This window comes from Rattus norvegicus, chromosome 14 (genome assembly GCF_021556685.1).
Source record: "Rattus norvegicus strain SHRSP/BbbUtx chromosome 14, alternate assembly SHRSP_T2T, whole genome shotgun sequence".
Taxonomy (NCBI): Eukaryota; Metazoa; Chordata; class Mammalia; order Rodentia; family Muridae; genus Rattus; species Rattus norvegicus.
This window is the reverse complement of record NC_141547.1, coordinates 18649078-18663141: the sequence shown is the minus strand read 5'-3', so window position 1 is coordinate 18663141 and position 14064 is coordinate 18649078. Positions and strand designations below refer to the sequence as shown.

The window sequence follows — 14064 nt, the reverse complement described above, 5'->3', positions numbered from 1 at the left end:
TTTGATGTTCTATTTAACATATTATAAAATCTTTACTGAGAAACATATTAAAGTGGGTATTCCATGTAGAGTATGCACTGAGAGAGCACGTGGAGAGTAAACGTCACTGAAATCTGTCATCCTAGCTCCCGTTTGGCTGTTGGAAGTTGTCTGTTTGCTCGATTTGGGAGAACAACTCTGTCCATAGCACCAGTTTTCTGACTCCATGAGGTAGATGTGTTTCTCTGAATGATTTTCCCCAAGGTCCAGAAATGGACTGGACAATGGCAAAGGTCTCAGAACATCATTATCTTCAATTAAGGTCAAAGCAAAATGCAGAGTTGCTCTGACTTTTACTCTCTTCCAAAAAAAGTCAAATAGCTATTGGAGAATAATAGGAACAATGAGAAATTAAACCAATGGGATTCCTGTGTTCTGACAATGGTCAGCACTCATCTGGTGGAGTAAGGCAGGCACTGATTTGATGACTGAATCAAATATAATCTTGGAAGAAAAGTGTAGCTCAGGTCTAACATCAGTGAGATGACACAACTGGGCTCCTTTCTCCCACATCTCAGGAGAGAGAGAGAGAGAGAGAGAGAGAGAGAGAGAGAGAGAGAGAGAGAGAGAGAGAGAACGAACACAGTATATCTTCCCACTGTAGCCTATAGGAGACAACTAAGACACCTTAGTAGCACTGAACAGGGAAATACTATGTACAAGGTTATCTCTTGTCCAAAGTTGAGAAGTAATGCTCAGAAGCTGTGGAAAGAGAGAGGAGGAAGGGACAGAGAAAGAATGAGAGCCAATTGATAGTGTTCAAGAGAAATGTTCATATTTATCAATGATTATCACTTTAACATTAAAATTACTTCTTTACAAATTAATTCCTGTGGTGAGTAAACAGTTATGTGGCCATTTTCTTATTATCCTAAAACAAATTAAATGTAGCCTTTTATAATCAAAGTACAAGATATTGGCGATCCTATTTCTCAATAAGTCTTTCCGTTTAAATCAGTCTACCTTTCTGTATGTATGTATATGTCACACACACACACACACACACACACACACACACACACACACACACACACGGTTGATATAAACTCACCTAAAGTGATATGTGTACCATGTTAGGTGGCCTCTGACATTTGCATGTTATTCTTATCTCCTGTGCTCCTCGTGTTCCCTGCAGTCACAAACCTCCTCTCTCTTTTTAAAAATGTACTAATTTTTCATATATTTGATTATATTGTTTCCCACCTCCAACTCCTCCCAGACCCTTCCTTTATCTCTACATAGCCAATTTCATTTCATGGTATGAAGTTATTCTCTCTCTCTCTCTCTCTCTCTCTCTCTCTCTCTCTCTCTCTTCTTTTTCTTTTTCCATCCCTCCCTTCATCCCTCCCTTCATCCTTCCCTTCCTCTTTTCTCTCTATCTTTCTCTAAAAAAACAAAACCCAAACAAACAAACAAACAAACAAAAAACAAGAAACAAAAACCAAAACAAACTAAAAGGAATAAACAAGAGAGCTGGGGATTTAGCTCAGTGGTAGAGCGCTTACCTAGGAAGCGCAAGGCCCTGGGTTCGGTCCCCAGCTCCGAAAAAAAGAACCAAAAAAAAAAAAAAAAAAAAAAAAAAAACAAGAGAAAAAAATACCAAAACAAAACCAAAGGCACACAAGAACACATGGGGTATCTTTGTGTTAGACAAATACTCCTGAGTACAGAGACTTCCATAGCCCTTAACTATCCCCTTGGAACTAAGCCTCTTGATGCTGGCCCGGAGTCTCCCATGTTCTTCCTGGTGACTCCTCTCAGACTTTTCTTCTAGCCCATCTAACCCTTTGTGACTCCCCCTGACCTGCAGAACAGTTCTCGACCAAGGACCCCACACCCACCACACTTGGCCAGGCCCCAGAGTGTACAACAGTAGCCAAAGAACCCACACCCACCCAACAAAGCAAACCTCGTTTTTTAAAACTTGTAATATTTCATATGTTTTACAGACACCTCCCTTTGCTTCTTAGAGAGTACAACCTGGAAACTGTTTTTCTCATCTTTTTTTCTTTGCTGAGACAAACAGCAAGGCCCCCACCACTCAGGAGAGCCTCACGAGACACTTCAGGCACATTCAGAACAGAGTCGGGTTGGGGATTTAGCTCAGTGGTAGAGCGCTTGCCTAGGAAGCGCAAGGCCCTGGGTTCGGTCCCCAGCTCCGAAAAAAAAGAACCAAAAAAAAAAAAAAAAAAAAAAGAACAGAGTCGAAGCACTGGAATTCTGGAATACTCTATCCCTGAGAAGAGGAGGTGAGGCTTTCCTACCTGTGAGCTACAGTAGCGTGGAGGAGAGTTTATGGAGCAGCACTTGGAGGCAAAGTCTGAGTGCTTGGCCACCATGTCTGCCAGCTCTTCCGGGGAGGCATTGGGCATTTTTGTCCTCAGTCGTTCCGCCAATCTGAAAAAAGATAATTATCTGTAAGGTTAAGCTAAAGTTATTATAGGGATGTTGTTTAAGCAAAAAGACAGCTATTTCAGATCATGTATATAAAAATAGAAGTACTTGTCCGTCTTAGGAAATCCTATTTGTGGAATGAATTTTGAATGAGGCGTGTTGAGTTTAGAATTGAAATTTATGTCCCATTCAAAGTTGTGCAAGCAAACAAATTGCCACTGAATTTGAAAACCAACTGTTTCCCTTTCGGTAGCTCACCATTTCCACACGCGGGGTGCGTTTGTCTGTCTCCCCTGGCTTTTTACCTTTCTCAGACGCTAAATTTCAAGCTCCCTTTAAAATGTGTTCCTCGCCGGACTTGATTTCAGTGTTGTGCTTTCATGTTTTTGCGCCTCAGTTTGCCGACCTTGGAACTCACTATGTGGATTACACTGAACAGGATGTGGAATCCTTTGGCCCTTGTTCCCAAGTGTCTCACTAGATCACTTTGTAGACAGTGATGGGACCTGACACCTTTCTCCATTTCCCAGTTTGAACCGTTTACGATCTTGGTTCCACTCCACCTTCACAGTGGTCCCCTGTGCTTGGTTTATTACTTTTTCCAGGAAATATGCTCCCAGACCAGTAGCAATAAGGGCTAAGGAGGAGAAACACTACCAAGCACAAGACTTTCACATACTAAGGAACATGGGGGTCACTGAGGAGGTGTCCTACTCTGGGGTTTTTTTTAAGAAGATCTTTTTGTGCAAATGTGTGTTTACTTGACCTATATCCCAACGGCTTTAAAATGGAAATTTATTAAATGAAATGGAAAAACAGCATAATCTTTTTGTGAGATTTTTTTTCTTCCAAGAACCCAACCCCATGTCTTTCATTTTGATGGCCAATTATTTTGTTGTTAATTTCTACTTACAGTGAAATGCCTCCTCTTTCATTGAGAAAAAAATAACTTCTATCATGTTATTGATAATTAGTGTTTTTATTTCCAGTTTTCAAGAAATGCATGCTGGTAATGGTTGGCATCAGACCAACATGAAACCTTGGGTCTTGGCATCAGACCACCAGGAAACCTTGGGTCTTGTCAGAGAACATTCGGCAGGTAACTCCAGGGGTATGGATATTGACCAACTATGTGCTCATGTTGCCATTTTGAATCAAGTCCCCACAGACCACTTATAATTTACGTTCTGTGGCTCTGTCCGAATTGACTACTCACCTAATGTACATGACACACCCTGTACTGCAACACTGGGTTTTCCACCTACACCCAGTTCCCCGGATTAATGACTCTGAGATTTCTTATATATGAATAAATGCCTGCCTTGGATTGTTCCTGATTGGCTCCTGACTTAGTCATCCTCTCATCCTATTCTAAGTTCTGCCACAGGGCAAGCTACCCTTCTTTCATTTTTATGTCCTTCTTCTTACAAGCATTCCAGGACCAATCTTTTTGCATCCCTCTCTATCCCAGAATCCCTCTCTTCTCCCTACCAGGTGTCTCACCCTCTTATCCTGCCTCAGTTCATTCACCATAGCCCATTTTATTGACAGGTGAATGCTTCTCCAATGTGCATGAGATTATCCCTACACTGTACCCCAGTTAAGAGTTATGATCACCTTTTAAACCCTTTTTAAAAATTGCAGCCCTTCTTTATCTTTCACTCAGCATATCCTGAGTTTTCACTTGTACTTTGCAGTCACAGAACTGGACAAGTGCAAGGGACACATTTGGAGGGCAAAGCCACAAAACCACAAAACCAGCCACTTACTTTTTCTTGTACTCAGTAAATGTGTTCTCGGAATAATCTGCACACATTTCTTGCCCCTTTTCAATGAAAGAAGTTAGTTGCCTCTTCATCAGGGGACTCTGTTAAAAAAGGATATTGCACATCAACATCCCTTGTGTGGAAATACTATCCCATGAGGCAGTTAGGTTGAAATTCTATGTCTCTACATAAGGTTTTAGCAAACACTTTTTTCTTTTTTGCATATATAGGTCATATATGATTTCTATTACATATTTCCTACTCTGCACAGTAGCAGTCACATACAACAGACAGACAACATGCACAGGAGTGCTCCAATACAACTCGATGGCCACTGGAATTTGAATTGTACTTAATTTCCATATCGGGAAATATCAATCTTCTTTTGACCTTTTTTCTTTAGTAAGTACAAAAGTACACAAACTATGTTTTCCATGTTAGCTTGCAGAGCATAAATAAGTAGGGAGTGTAGCAAATTTGATCTGTAAAGTTCAGTCTGCCTACGTCATTGATAAAGAAACTTAGCCAGGCGTACCTGAGTGCTGAAACAGGAGACAGAGTCCTGAGTGTCGCAGCATTCCCTAAGGGTTTTCAGGGTCGTATCCAGAACTTTGCTGAGGAACACTTCTGGAACCTGGGTCCTTCTGCTTAGTTCAAATGTATACCTGGTGTCAGGTAGAAGAAGAGAGGATGCTTTTCAAGGTATGTCTGGGGTTCAGAATCAGAAATGGGACAACCTACGAGGTGGCAGAATGATACTTTGTTTCTGAGCAACAGAGGCAGGACGATAGATACCTTGTTTCTGATTGCCTCGTTCCTTTGCCCAGTTCTTCCGCTGCTCAGTATGGTCAGTGGGCCTTCCTCCTGAGACCCTTCCTGCTTTACTTCCTGCCTCAGTCTCCCCAGTGCTACGACTACAGGCGTCTACTGGCACACCTGGCTTTCTGAGTTTTGTTCATTTATTTTAATTTTATTTGAAATATATTAGATCCTTTCCCCCTCTTTCTCCGTCCTGAAACCTCTCCCATGTTCCCCTACTTTCTCTTAAGTTTATGGCATTGTTGTCTTTTATGATTACTGTATCATAAATGCATATGTATGAATAAATATATATACATGAGATCTGCTGAGTCCATTTACTGCTTTTTGTACAACTTAATTAAAACATAATTTAAATCAAACCAACCCCCTGTAAACTGGCTTCAGATTAGACAACATTTTCATGAAAATGTTTCATAAAAGCTTTGTTTAATAACTGTAATATCTATATATTTATGACAGGAGACCTAAAAGCATAACATTATTTTAAGATATATGGAAATGTCCTTTAAGTGAGTATAATGCAAGTCTCTTCGCAATTTTGCTTATCTAGTTACTGCCTATGAATTTATCAGATCAATCAATATTTATGAAAAATACTTTTAGTTCTGCCTAAGTTCTGCTTTCTTATCTAGGTAACTGATGTTCTAATCACCTTTCTCAGCTTGCTCGCAAATCATTGTTATGCTATGAGTGTGAAGATAGTCATAACATATATAAGATATCGTATATTTGATGGTTCTTTTTATTTCAATGGAACAAGATCCAGTCGCGCCATTTCTATTTAATCCCCCTTTAAATGGCAGTGGATATCAAAAATGTTAAGGAAAGAACACTCTAAATTTGATGTTTTACTTGTTATTAAGTGGTTATTCTCCAAAAGGTTGATAAATTTTAATTTTAGTCTTTTCATTTGTGATTTAGAATAGAATATGGGACATAACAACATAATACATGTTGCCATGATATATTATGTATATAGGATATTTTATTTTATAAAGATTTTTTGTTGACCTACTAGGATTCTTCCTTCCTTTCTTCCTTCCTTCCTTTCTTTTTTTCTTTCTTCCTTTCCTCCTCTTCCTCCTCCTCTTCCTCCTCCTCCTCCTCCTCTTCCTCCTCCTCCTCTTCCTCCTCCTTCTCTTCCTCCTCCTCCTCCCCCTCCACCTCCTCCTCCTCCTCCTCTTTCTTTAGCTTTTTTTAAGACAGGGTTTTTTTTTTACAGTCTAGATTTTTTATTTATTTTTGTACAGTAAGCCACGGATTCACAGGGAATGGGCTCTAGCAGCTCAGGCTCCTCCCCGTCGGTCCTCACAGCGCATGCTTCTCTGGGTGGAGCCGGCTGTTGAAGCTAGGTGCCTTTCTCTTTGGCTTCCTTCTTTTTTTTTTTTAATTTATTTAATACTTAATAATAATTCTTTGGTTTCCGGGCAAACATCCCCCTCCCCCCTCCCCTTCCTTATGGGTGTTCCCCTCCCATTGCCGCCCTCCCCCCAACAGTCTAGTTCACTGGGGGTTCAGTCTTAGCAGGACCCAGGGCTTCCCCTTCCACTGGTGCTCTTACTAGGATATTCATTGCTACCTATGAGGTCAGAGTCCAGGGTCAGTCCATGTATAGTCTTTAGGTAGTGGCTTAGTCCCTGGAAGCTCTGGTTGCTTGGCATTGTTGTACATATGGGGTCTCGAGCCCCTTCAAGCTCTTCCAGTTCTTTCTCTGATTCCTTCAACGGGGGTCCTATTCTCAGTTCAGTGGTTTGCTGCTGGCATGGGTTTTCTGTGTAGCCCTGGCTGTCCCAGCACTTACTCTGTAGACCAGGCTGGCTTTGAACTTACAGAAATCTGCCTGTTTCTACCTCGCAAGTGCTGGGATTAAAAGTGTGACTCACCAATTCACAGCTTTAGGTGCCCTTCTTAATGGCCATCTCTGCATTAAGTAAGGCAGTGTAGTACTTCTCAACTCAGCTAAGAAAAAAACCTAAGTCGGAAAGGCTTCTTCCAACATATGCTAATCTCCAAAGGTAGACTTAGGAACCACGAGCTTCTTCTTCTCTATCCAAGTTTAAAGACTGGAGTCATTTCCAGTTAACAAATACTTAAACTGATCCCCTATAGTGACCCTTATAGTGGCCTTCATTCTGGCGTAGCAGAAACAAACCACACACCACTCTACTTACTGGTCCATGGCTTGTGTGGCACTCTGACCACAGAGGTCTTTGCTGGTTGGCAGCTTGATGGCTGGCAATTGAAGTGGTTCAGCAGTTGGCATGAAGTAGCTACACATAAAAATGCCCATGGGTGTTGTTTCGTAACAGCACTCTTCAAACTTTGAATTCTTTTTGGATAAGTTTCCACAGATTTTTAATGTGTGTTCAGGCAGCTACAAAGAGAGCGGTGGGCCTGCGCAGTTAGTATTCTTGTTAGCCTTACTAAAAATAAAACTAGGGCTTTTAAGCTCTGGTGTAATATTTATAAATGTCAGCTCTTAGGAAACACATTTACACAGTATTTGGGAAGGGAGTATGTTAATATGTGACAGTTGATCACATAAAGTCTATTTCCTAAGTGTGTGTGTGTGTGTGTGTGTGTGTGTGTGTGTGTGTGTGTGTGTGTGTATGTGTGTGTTTGGTGTTCATGATAATTCCATATCAAAACCAGTACTTTCTGTTAATATAAAACAAACAGAATCGTTTGATTTTAAAATAATTAGGATAAAGAGAATACTTAACTTTAATGCTATAAAGTATGACATTGATTAAATATTGAAAAACCAACAATAATTGAAGATAAAATATGCTCCTCAGGCAATGTGATGCATACAAGTGACAGTGCAGTGGCCTCCTGTTGGATGCCATATATCATTAGAGCAAGGCGTTTGGGTATGAAAACATGTATTTGCAATGGAAAAAGATACACAGCCTAATGGATCTATGCTAATGTCAGCAAGACCTTGGAGAATGATCTTCATCTAATATAATTATCTGAATCTGTATCCACTTGAGAAAATTATGCAAACTGAGAAAGCAGAAAAAAACCATCAAATTTTAATTTGTTTACAAATTTTAAATACAATATGTTTTGTGTACTAAACAAAGTGTAATAAGAATATTACCAGGCTTGGCTAGCGTCGGTACTAATAAGACTTTATGCTATAAATGAATTTTTAAATTGTGTTCAATTTAAATATAGTACTGAAAACTGTAATTAAATGGACTGTGTGTGAGTAATGGGTACTCTGCACAGTTCAGGGCTTGGGAATCTTGTCCTTGTGTGTATGTGGATTTTTTTTTTCACTAGTTGGATGGTCCCAGATTGCCGACCACCATTAACCTGTTTCCTTGCCTGTGAGGCAGAGTGGGGAATGTACTTATTGTTTGTAATGGCGTGTGAGATGCTAGAATAATGCACAGAAAAAGCAGCTTGTAAGACTATCAGTCAGTTCACAGTCCTCAGTACGGCGTGTGGCAATGATCACCACGTGGGCCATCTTACCTCTCTGGCCATGCAGTCCTCTGAGGTAGACTTACAACATCTGGACAGGATTTCAGTAAGGTCTTCAGCGAGTGGCAGAACATCCTCCAGGTTAGCAGTTGGTACTTTTTGGGCTAGTTTTATGAGATGGCTGGAAGTTAAAAATGAATTTGTTAGCTAACTCAACTTCTTAGTGTTCTAGTTTTTACCATAGACATACTGCTGAGAGGGATAATGTAGAATTCGGCATCACCAGAGGGATGGAATGCCCCTGCCATAAAATAAAGTTATAATATTATGAATTAAACCATCCCCAGTGAAGATTTTCAAATATTCAGCATTGAGACTTAGCTTCTCTTCTGGACTAAAAGCAGTTTACAATGTCAGTGTTATGTTAGCGTGGCATCTCGTTGTTGTTTGAGATGTTTTAGAAAATCCCTTTTAATTCAGCAGTTTTGCCACTGAGCTATAGAAATGTTTTGTCTATTCTAAACACTACCTCCATATTAGATATAGTTTGCCACTGACTTTTTTTTAGTTGCCTCTTTCCTTGTTGACTATATCTTTTGGTTAGTAGTTTAAAATTTGATATAGTTATTTTTGATCTTACCCTTCTTCTGTTTGTGCATCAGATCTAAGGGGTCATTGTCAAAGCCAGGGCCTGAAGAGTCCCCCCTGGTTTCTTCTGAGTCTTATAGTTCTAGATATTATGTTTAGGCTTTTAGTATATTTTAATGGTGTAGGTAAGGGTTCAGTTTCAGTCCTCTGCATGTGGATATCTGGTTTCTTAACACTGTTTGCTGGAGAAATTACCTTTGCTCTGTTGTATAATTATTTTAGCAAATGTACTAGTTCAGTCCATGGCCTTTTATTCTGTTCAGGGGTCTGTACATAACTTTCTATGTCAGTATCACAGTAGCCTGATTATTGTTGCTTGGTCCTTGTTTCAATCTTCACCCCCAGCCCCACTTTTTAGAGTGTTTTGTCTATCTGGATTCCTTTGAGGTCCTTAGGATAGCTTATGAATTTCTAGGCAATGGTAAACTTTAGAATTTGAATGTCTTCTAAATGGCCATGTGTTTTCTGTTTGAACTCAGGTGACTGTGCTGGAAGGTGGCGGAATCCTTGAGAGATGAACCTTCCTGGGAAGTCTTTAGGTCTTTTGGAGTTGATTTTCAAAGGACATAATAGAACCTCCTCCACTTTTTCTTGAGGTGACAGTTTATACTACCTTATGCTGCCATCTGCCATGCCATCAGAGGCCAAAACAATGGGGTCAGCTTGCTATAGACTGAAACCATAAAAGCTGTAGAGTAAAATAAACCTATTTTTGTATTTACTTACTTACATATTTGTTACAGTAATGGATAGCTAAGTAACAAAAACCTTTTCCTTAAAAACGTGTCATTTAAGCCTGCTTAGCTACTAAGCAGAACCTGCTTCAGGGCACCGGAAAGATAGAAAGAAGAACAATATTAACCAACCAGAATCCCCCAAAGCTCCCGGGGACTAAGCCACCAACCAAAGAGTACACATGGAGGGACCCATGGCTCCAGCTGCACATGTAGCAGAGAATGATCTTGTCCGGCATCTCTGGGAAGGGAGCCCCTTGGTCCTATAGTGGCTCAATGATTCAGGATGGGGAATGCTAGGGCACTGAGGCAGGAGTGTGTGCACATGGGGAGGGAGATAATTTTGTTTGTGGAGGGGAAACTGGGAAGGGAGATAACATTTGAAAGGTCAATAAATAAAATAATCAATACAAAATGAAAATAAGAGCCATTATGCCTTTAAGAGATTAGGTCGACTCTGTAGATGCTTTAAATATTGCAACATTTTATTTCGCTAAATTCTTTTAATGTTGACTAATTTACTTTTTGAGACAGTGTCTTACTATGTAACCCAGACTAGCCTGGAACTCACTATGTAGCCTACTATGTGACTACCGTTTTGCTGCAGCCTTCTAGGTGCTAGTATTGCTTAGCTAGTATTGCTGTGTAATAGTTTTAAGTCTTCAAACAGTAAGCATGGAGTGTCTTTCCATTTATTGTATTATCTTGGATTTCTTTGAGCAATGTATTATACTTTTCATTGAGCCTACTTTTTCAGTACAATTTTGAAGCACTGATATATTTTACGTTTATATGCTATAGTTGAGATAGTTTCTATTCTAGGAATTGTAGGGAGTAGTTCTGATGTGTTGATTGGGAATCTGCGTGTGAACACTGTAGGTACAGTTCCACAATTGGTTCTTAAGCGATCAATAAAGATGATAGCTGCCAATGGCTTGGCAGAAGAGGCAGGACTTCCAGGTTCCCATGGGCCAGCTAGTAGAAGAGAGATTCACCACATTTTGGAGGGATAGAGAGCCACCAGCCATGTGAGATCTCGAGTGGAGTGGCCATTGGCTGCTTCCCCATTTGGGCTTGGGGTAGCAGGCAGGAGAGTAGAAGCGCAACTAAGCTGAGGGCAGATTTAGGGTACTGAACAAGGAGAAGGTAACTGGGCAACTAAGTTGAGGACTGATTTGGAGGTATTGAGCTAGGACTAAAGGACTAAAGTAACTAAACCGAGGGAAGATTTAAGAGGTGTTAAGTTGGGAGTGAAGAGAAGGGCACACTAGCAAAGGGAGGCTTAGAAGAGCCAGGGCATAGAGCTATTAATATATCAATAATAGGTTAGTGTGTGTGTGTGTGTGTGTGTGTGTGTGTGTGTGTGTGTGTGTGTGCGCGCGCGCATGCATGCGTGTGTGCGCCCTTTTCATGTGTGGATCCAAGTGAACCTGGGCGGGGGCTAGTAACACATCTGCCCCGAGCTTAAAGCAGGGTATTAGAAACTACACGCTACAAGGAACGTTTAGGGAATCTCTAGATTTTCCTTATCAAAACAGAGCAGCAATATTTTGAAACTTAATCTTTGTTCATACAAAAAGCTAATTCCTCGGAGTAAATTCCTAGACACGAATGCAAATATAGCCCATGGTTAATTATGCAATATGTATGATGTATTTGAATATTTATGATACATGCGAAAAATACTTTTGCGTAAAAGAAAAATGAAGCCAAGACTAGAGAAAGTGTCCAAGTGGTTGTGTGGTTCATTAGTAGACTATTCTATGGCTTCTTTCACAGGCACAGTGGGAATACACAGTAGAGTGAAGGAACAAACATTTAACCATGAAGATGGTATGGAGTCTTTACCTCATCCTTGATTTTTCCTTTCCATATGCAGCATATTGTGAGCAGACTCTGTTTGACATAGTGGTGAGAAGTGATAACTGTTTCATCTGGAGTCTCTAGAAAATAAAAGGGAGAATTATGTTACATAATCAAATTCAGTGCAATAGAATGTACATAAACAGCTGAAAGGGGTGCTCTAGCTGCTGAACATTTTAGTTTTTTTTTTTTTTTCTTTTTTTCCGGAGCTAAGGACCGAACCCAGGGCCTTGCGCTTGCTAGGCAAACGCTCTACCACTGAGCTAAATCCTCAACCCACTGCTGGACATTTTAAAATCAATATTGTGCTTATGTCTAGCCACTGTAATTTATTGCTTTCTCCTTAAGGGCACAGCTCTTTTCCAACCAACAAAATGCAATGAAGGTATTTTGGAAAGGTTTGCTAATTACAAAATACCAATTCCCTTTATTCAAAAGAAATGACATTTTAGGATGGCAAAAATAATATATAGCTGTAATAAAGCCTACCTCCTTCAAAAAGCACACAGTTGGTTTTGCAGAAGTACAGCAGGAGCCAACCATAGAGAGATAACTCTTGGTGTAACCAACTAAAAGTGGCAGAGGAGCTTGTCCGTAATTGCTGGAATATTCGAATAGAAACCTGGGAGAGAAAAACCCAACTTTTGTCAGTATTTTTATAAAGAAAGCATGCATGTTACATCTGTCAGGGAAACATGCCCCAGGGATCTGCCTGCTCTTGCCCTATCTCAACTGGGGGTTCTGGGGATCTGAACCCAGGTCCTTGTGCTTACACAGAAAGCATTTTGCCCATAGAATGGTTACCTCAGCTCATTAGGCCATGAAGTCATATGAATTTAAAGAAAGAATAACAATACTGGCAACTACACAATAATATATTTATTTGGAAAAATGGCTTCTTTAATTCCCATGTCCATTTCAACCATCTGTGTTTCTTTTCTCTTTTTTTCTTCCTTTTTTAAAATAGTCTTGCTCAGAGAATCACCAATATTGGCTGCTTAGTGGGCTTCTTGATGACACATGACAGTCAGTATAGTTAGGGGGCTTACTCTGATTTTCTCTTTTAAATCTACTTTCCTAGATCGTTCCCATGTACAGTCAACCTACATGACGAGAGTAGCCATTTTGTTTTTCAACAACACACATTCCTGAGGCTCTACAAGATGTGCTGAGAGCTGGAGAGATGGTTCAATGGTTAAGAGTGCTTCCTTTGGCCCATACATATATAGCCACCCAATTAGATAAGATGGATGAAGCAAAGAAGTACAGGCTGACAGGAACCAGATGTAGATCTCTCCAGAGAGACACAGCCAGAATACAGCAAATACAGAGTCGAATGCCAGCAGCAAACCACTGAACTGAGAACGGGACCCCCATTGAAGGAGTCTTAGAAAGGACTGAAAGAGCTTGAAGGGGCTTGAGACCCCATATGAACAACAATGCCAACCAACCAGAGCTTCCAGGACTAAGCCACTATCCAAAGACTATACATGGACTGACCCTGGGCTCCAACCTCATAGGTAGCAATGAATATCCTAGTAAGAGCACCAGTGGAAGGGGAAGCCCTTGGTCCTGCCAAGACTGAACCCCTAGTGAACGTGATTGTTGAGGGGGAGGGTGGTAATGGGGGGAGGATGGGGAGGGGAACACCACACAGAAGGGGAGGGGGAAGGGGAGAGGTTAGGGGGATGTTGGCCGTGAAACCAGGAAGGGGAATAACAATCGAAATGTAAATAAGAAATACTCAAGTTAATAAAGATGGAAAAAAAAAAGAGTGCTTCCTGATTTTCCAGACCTGAGTTCAGTTCCAACCAACCAAGTCAGATGGCTCACCTGTTACCCCAGCTTCAGGGGATGTGATGGCCTCTGCGGGCACCAGTAAACACATAAATATTAGGTGATTTTTAAAAAAAATGATAATAATATATTTGAAAATTTGAGTAAACTGTCTGAAAGGTAAAATGGGCATACTAACCAATATTTATGAAATTGTGAATAGATTTAATTTTATTGCCCTGTATCTTTGCATATAGATAGTTTTAATCACCTTGAGAGTAGCCTTTCCCCCTATTTTTTTTCCTTATTTGTTTTGTTTTGTCTTTTAAGAGAAAGTTTCAGCACATAGCTTTGGCTGGCCTGAAACTGGCAGCAATCCCCCTGCCTCGGCCTCCGGTGTTCTTCATGAGGTACTGCAGATGTCTACGATCATGCCCGACTTCATTTCTATCATTTTATAACCTTCCGATTTGAATGTAATCAGCGTGTAACATGGTTTTTCATAGAGATTAGGCAATAAACAGGTCCACATTGCATATTAGTTTGGTAATATGTGTCATGTTCACAGCTACTTCTGACGATGTGTA

The 14064-nt window shown here is 40.4% G+C and overlaps 2 protein-coding genes across 2 annotated transcripts in view; one reads left to right on the top strand and one right to left on the bottom strand.

Annotated features, from left to right (window-relative positions):
* Positions 1–14064, top strand: part of Npffr2 (neuropeptide FF receptor 2) — a 284733-nt gene that overhangs the window by 134122 nt on the left and 136547 nt on the right. The gene's annotated exons all lie outside the window — the stretch shown is intronic.
* Gc (vitamin D binding protein) overlaps positions 1–14064 on the bottom strand; it is a 35420-nt gene that overhangs the window by 6837 nt on the left and 14519 nt on the right. The window contains exons 5-11 of the mRNA NM_012564.3: positions 12191–12323; positions 11687–11781; positions 8508–8637; positions 7193–7395; positions 4735–4864; positions 4203–4300; positions 2304–2436 (exon numbers count right to left, since the gene is read on the bottom strand). Coding sequence (NP_036696.2) covers positions 2304–2436; positions 4203–4300; positions 4735–4864; positions 7193–7395; positions 8508–8637; positions 11687–11781; positions 12191–12323 — 922 coding nt within the window. The remainder of the gene's footprint in view (positions 1–2303; positions 2437–4202; positions 4301–4734; positions 4865–7192; positions 7396–8507; positions 8638–11686; positions 11782–12190; positions 12324–14064) is intronic.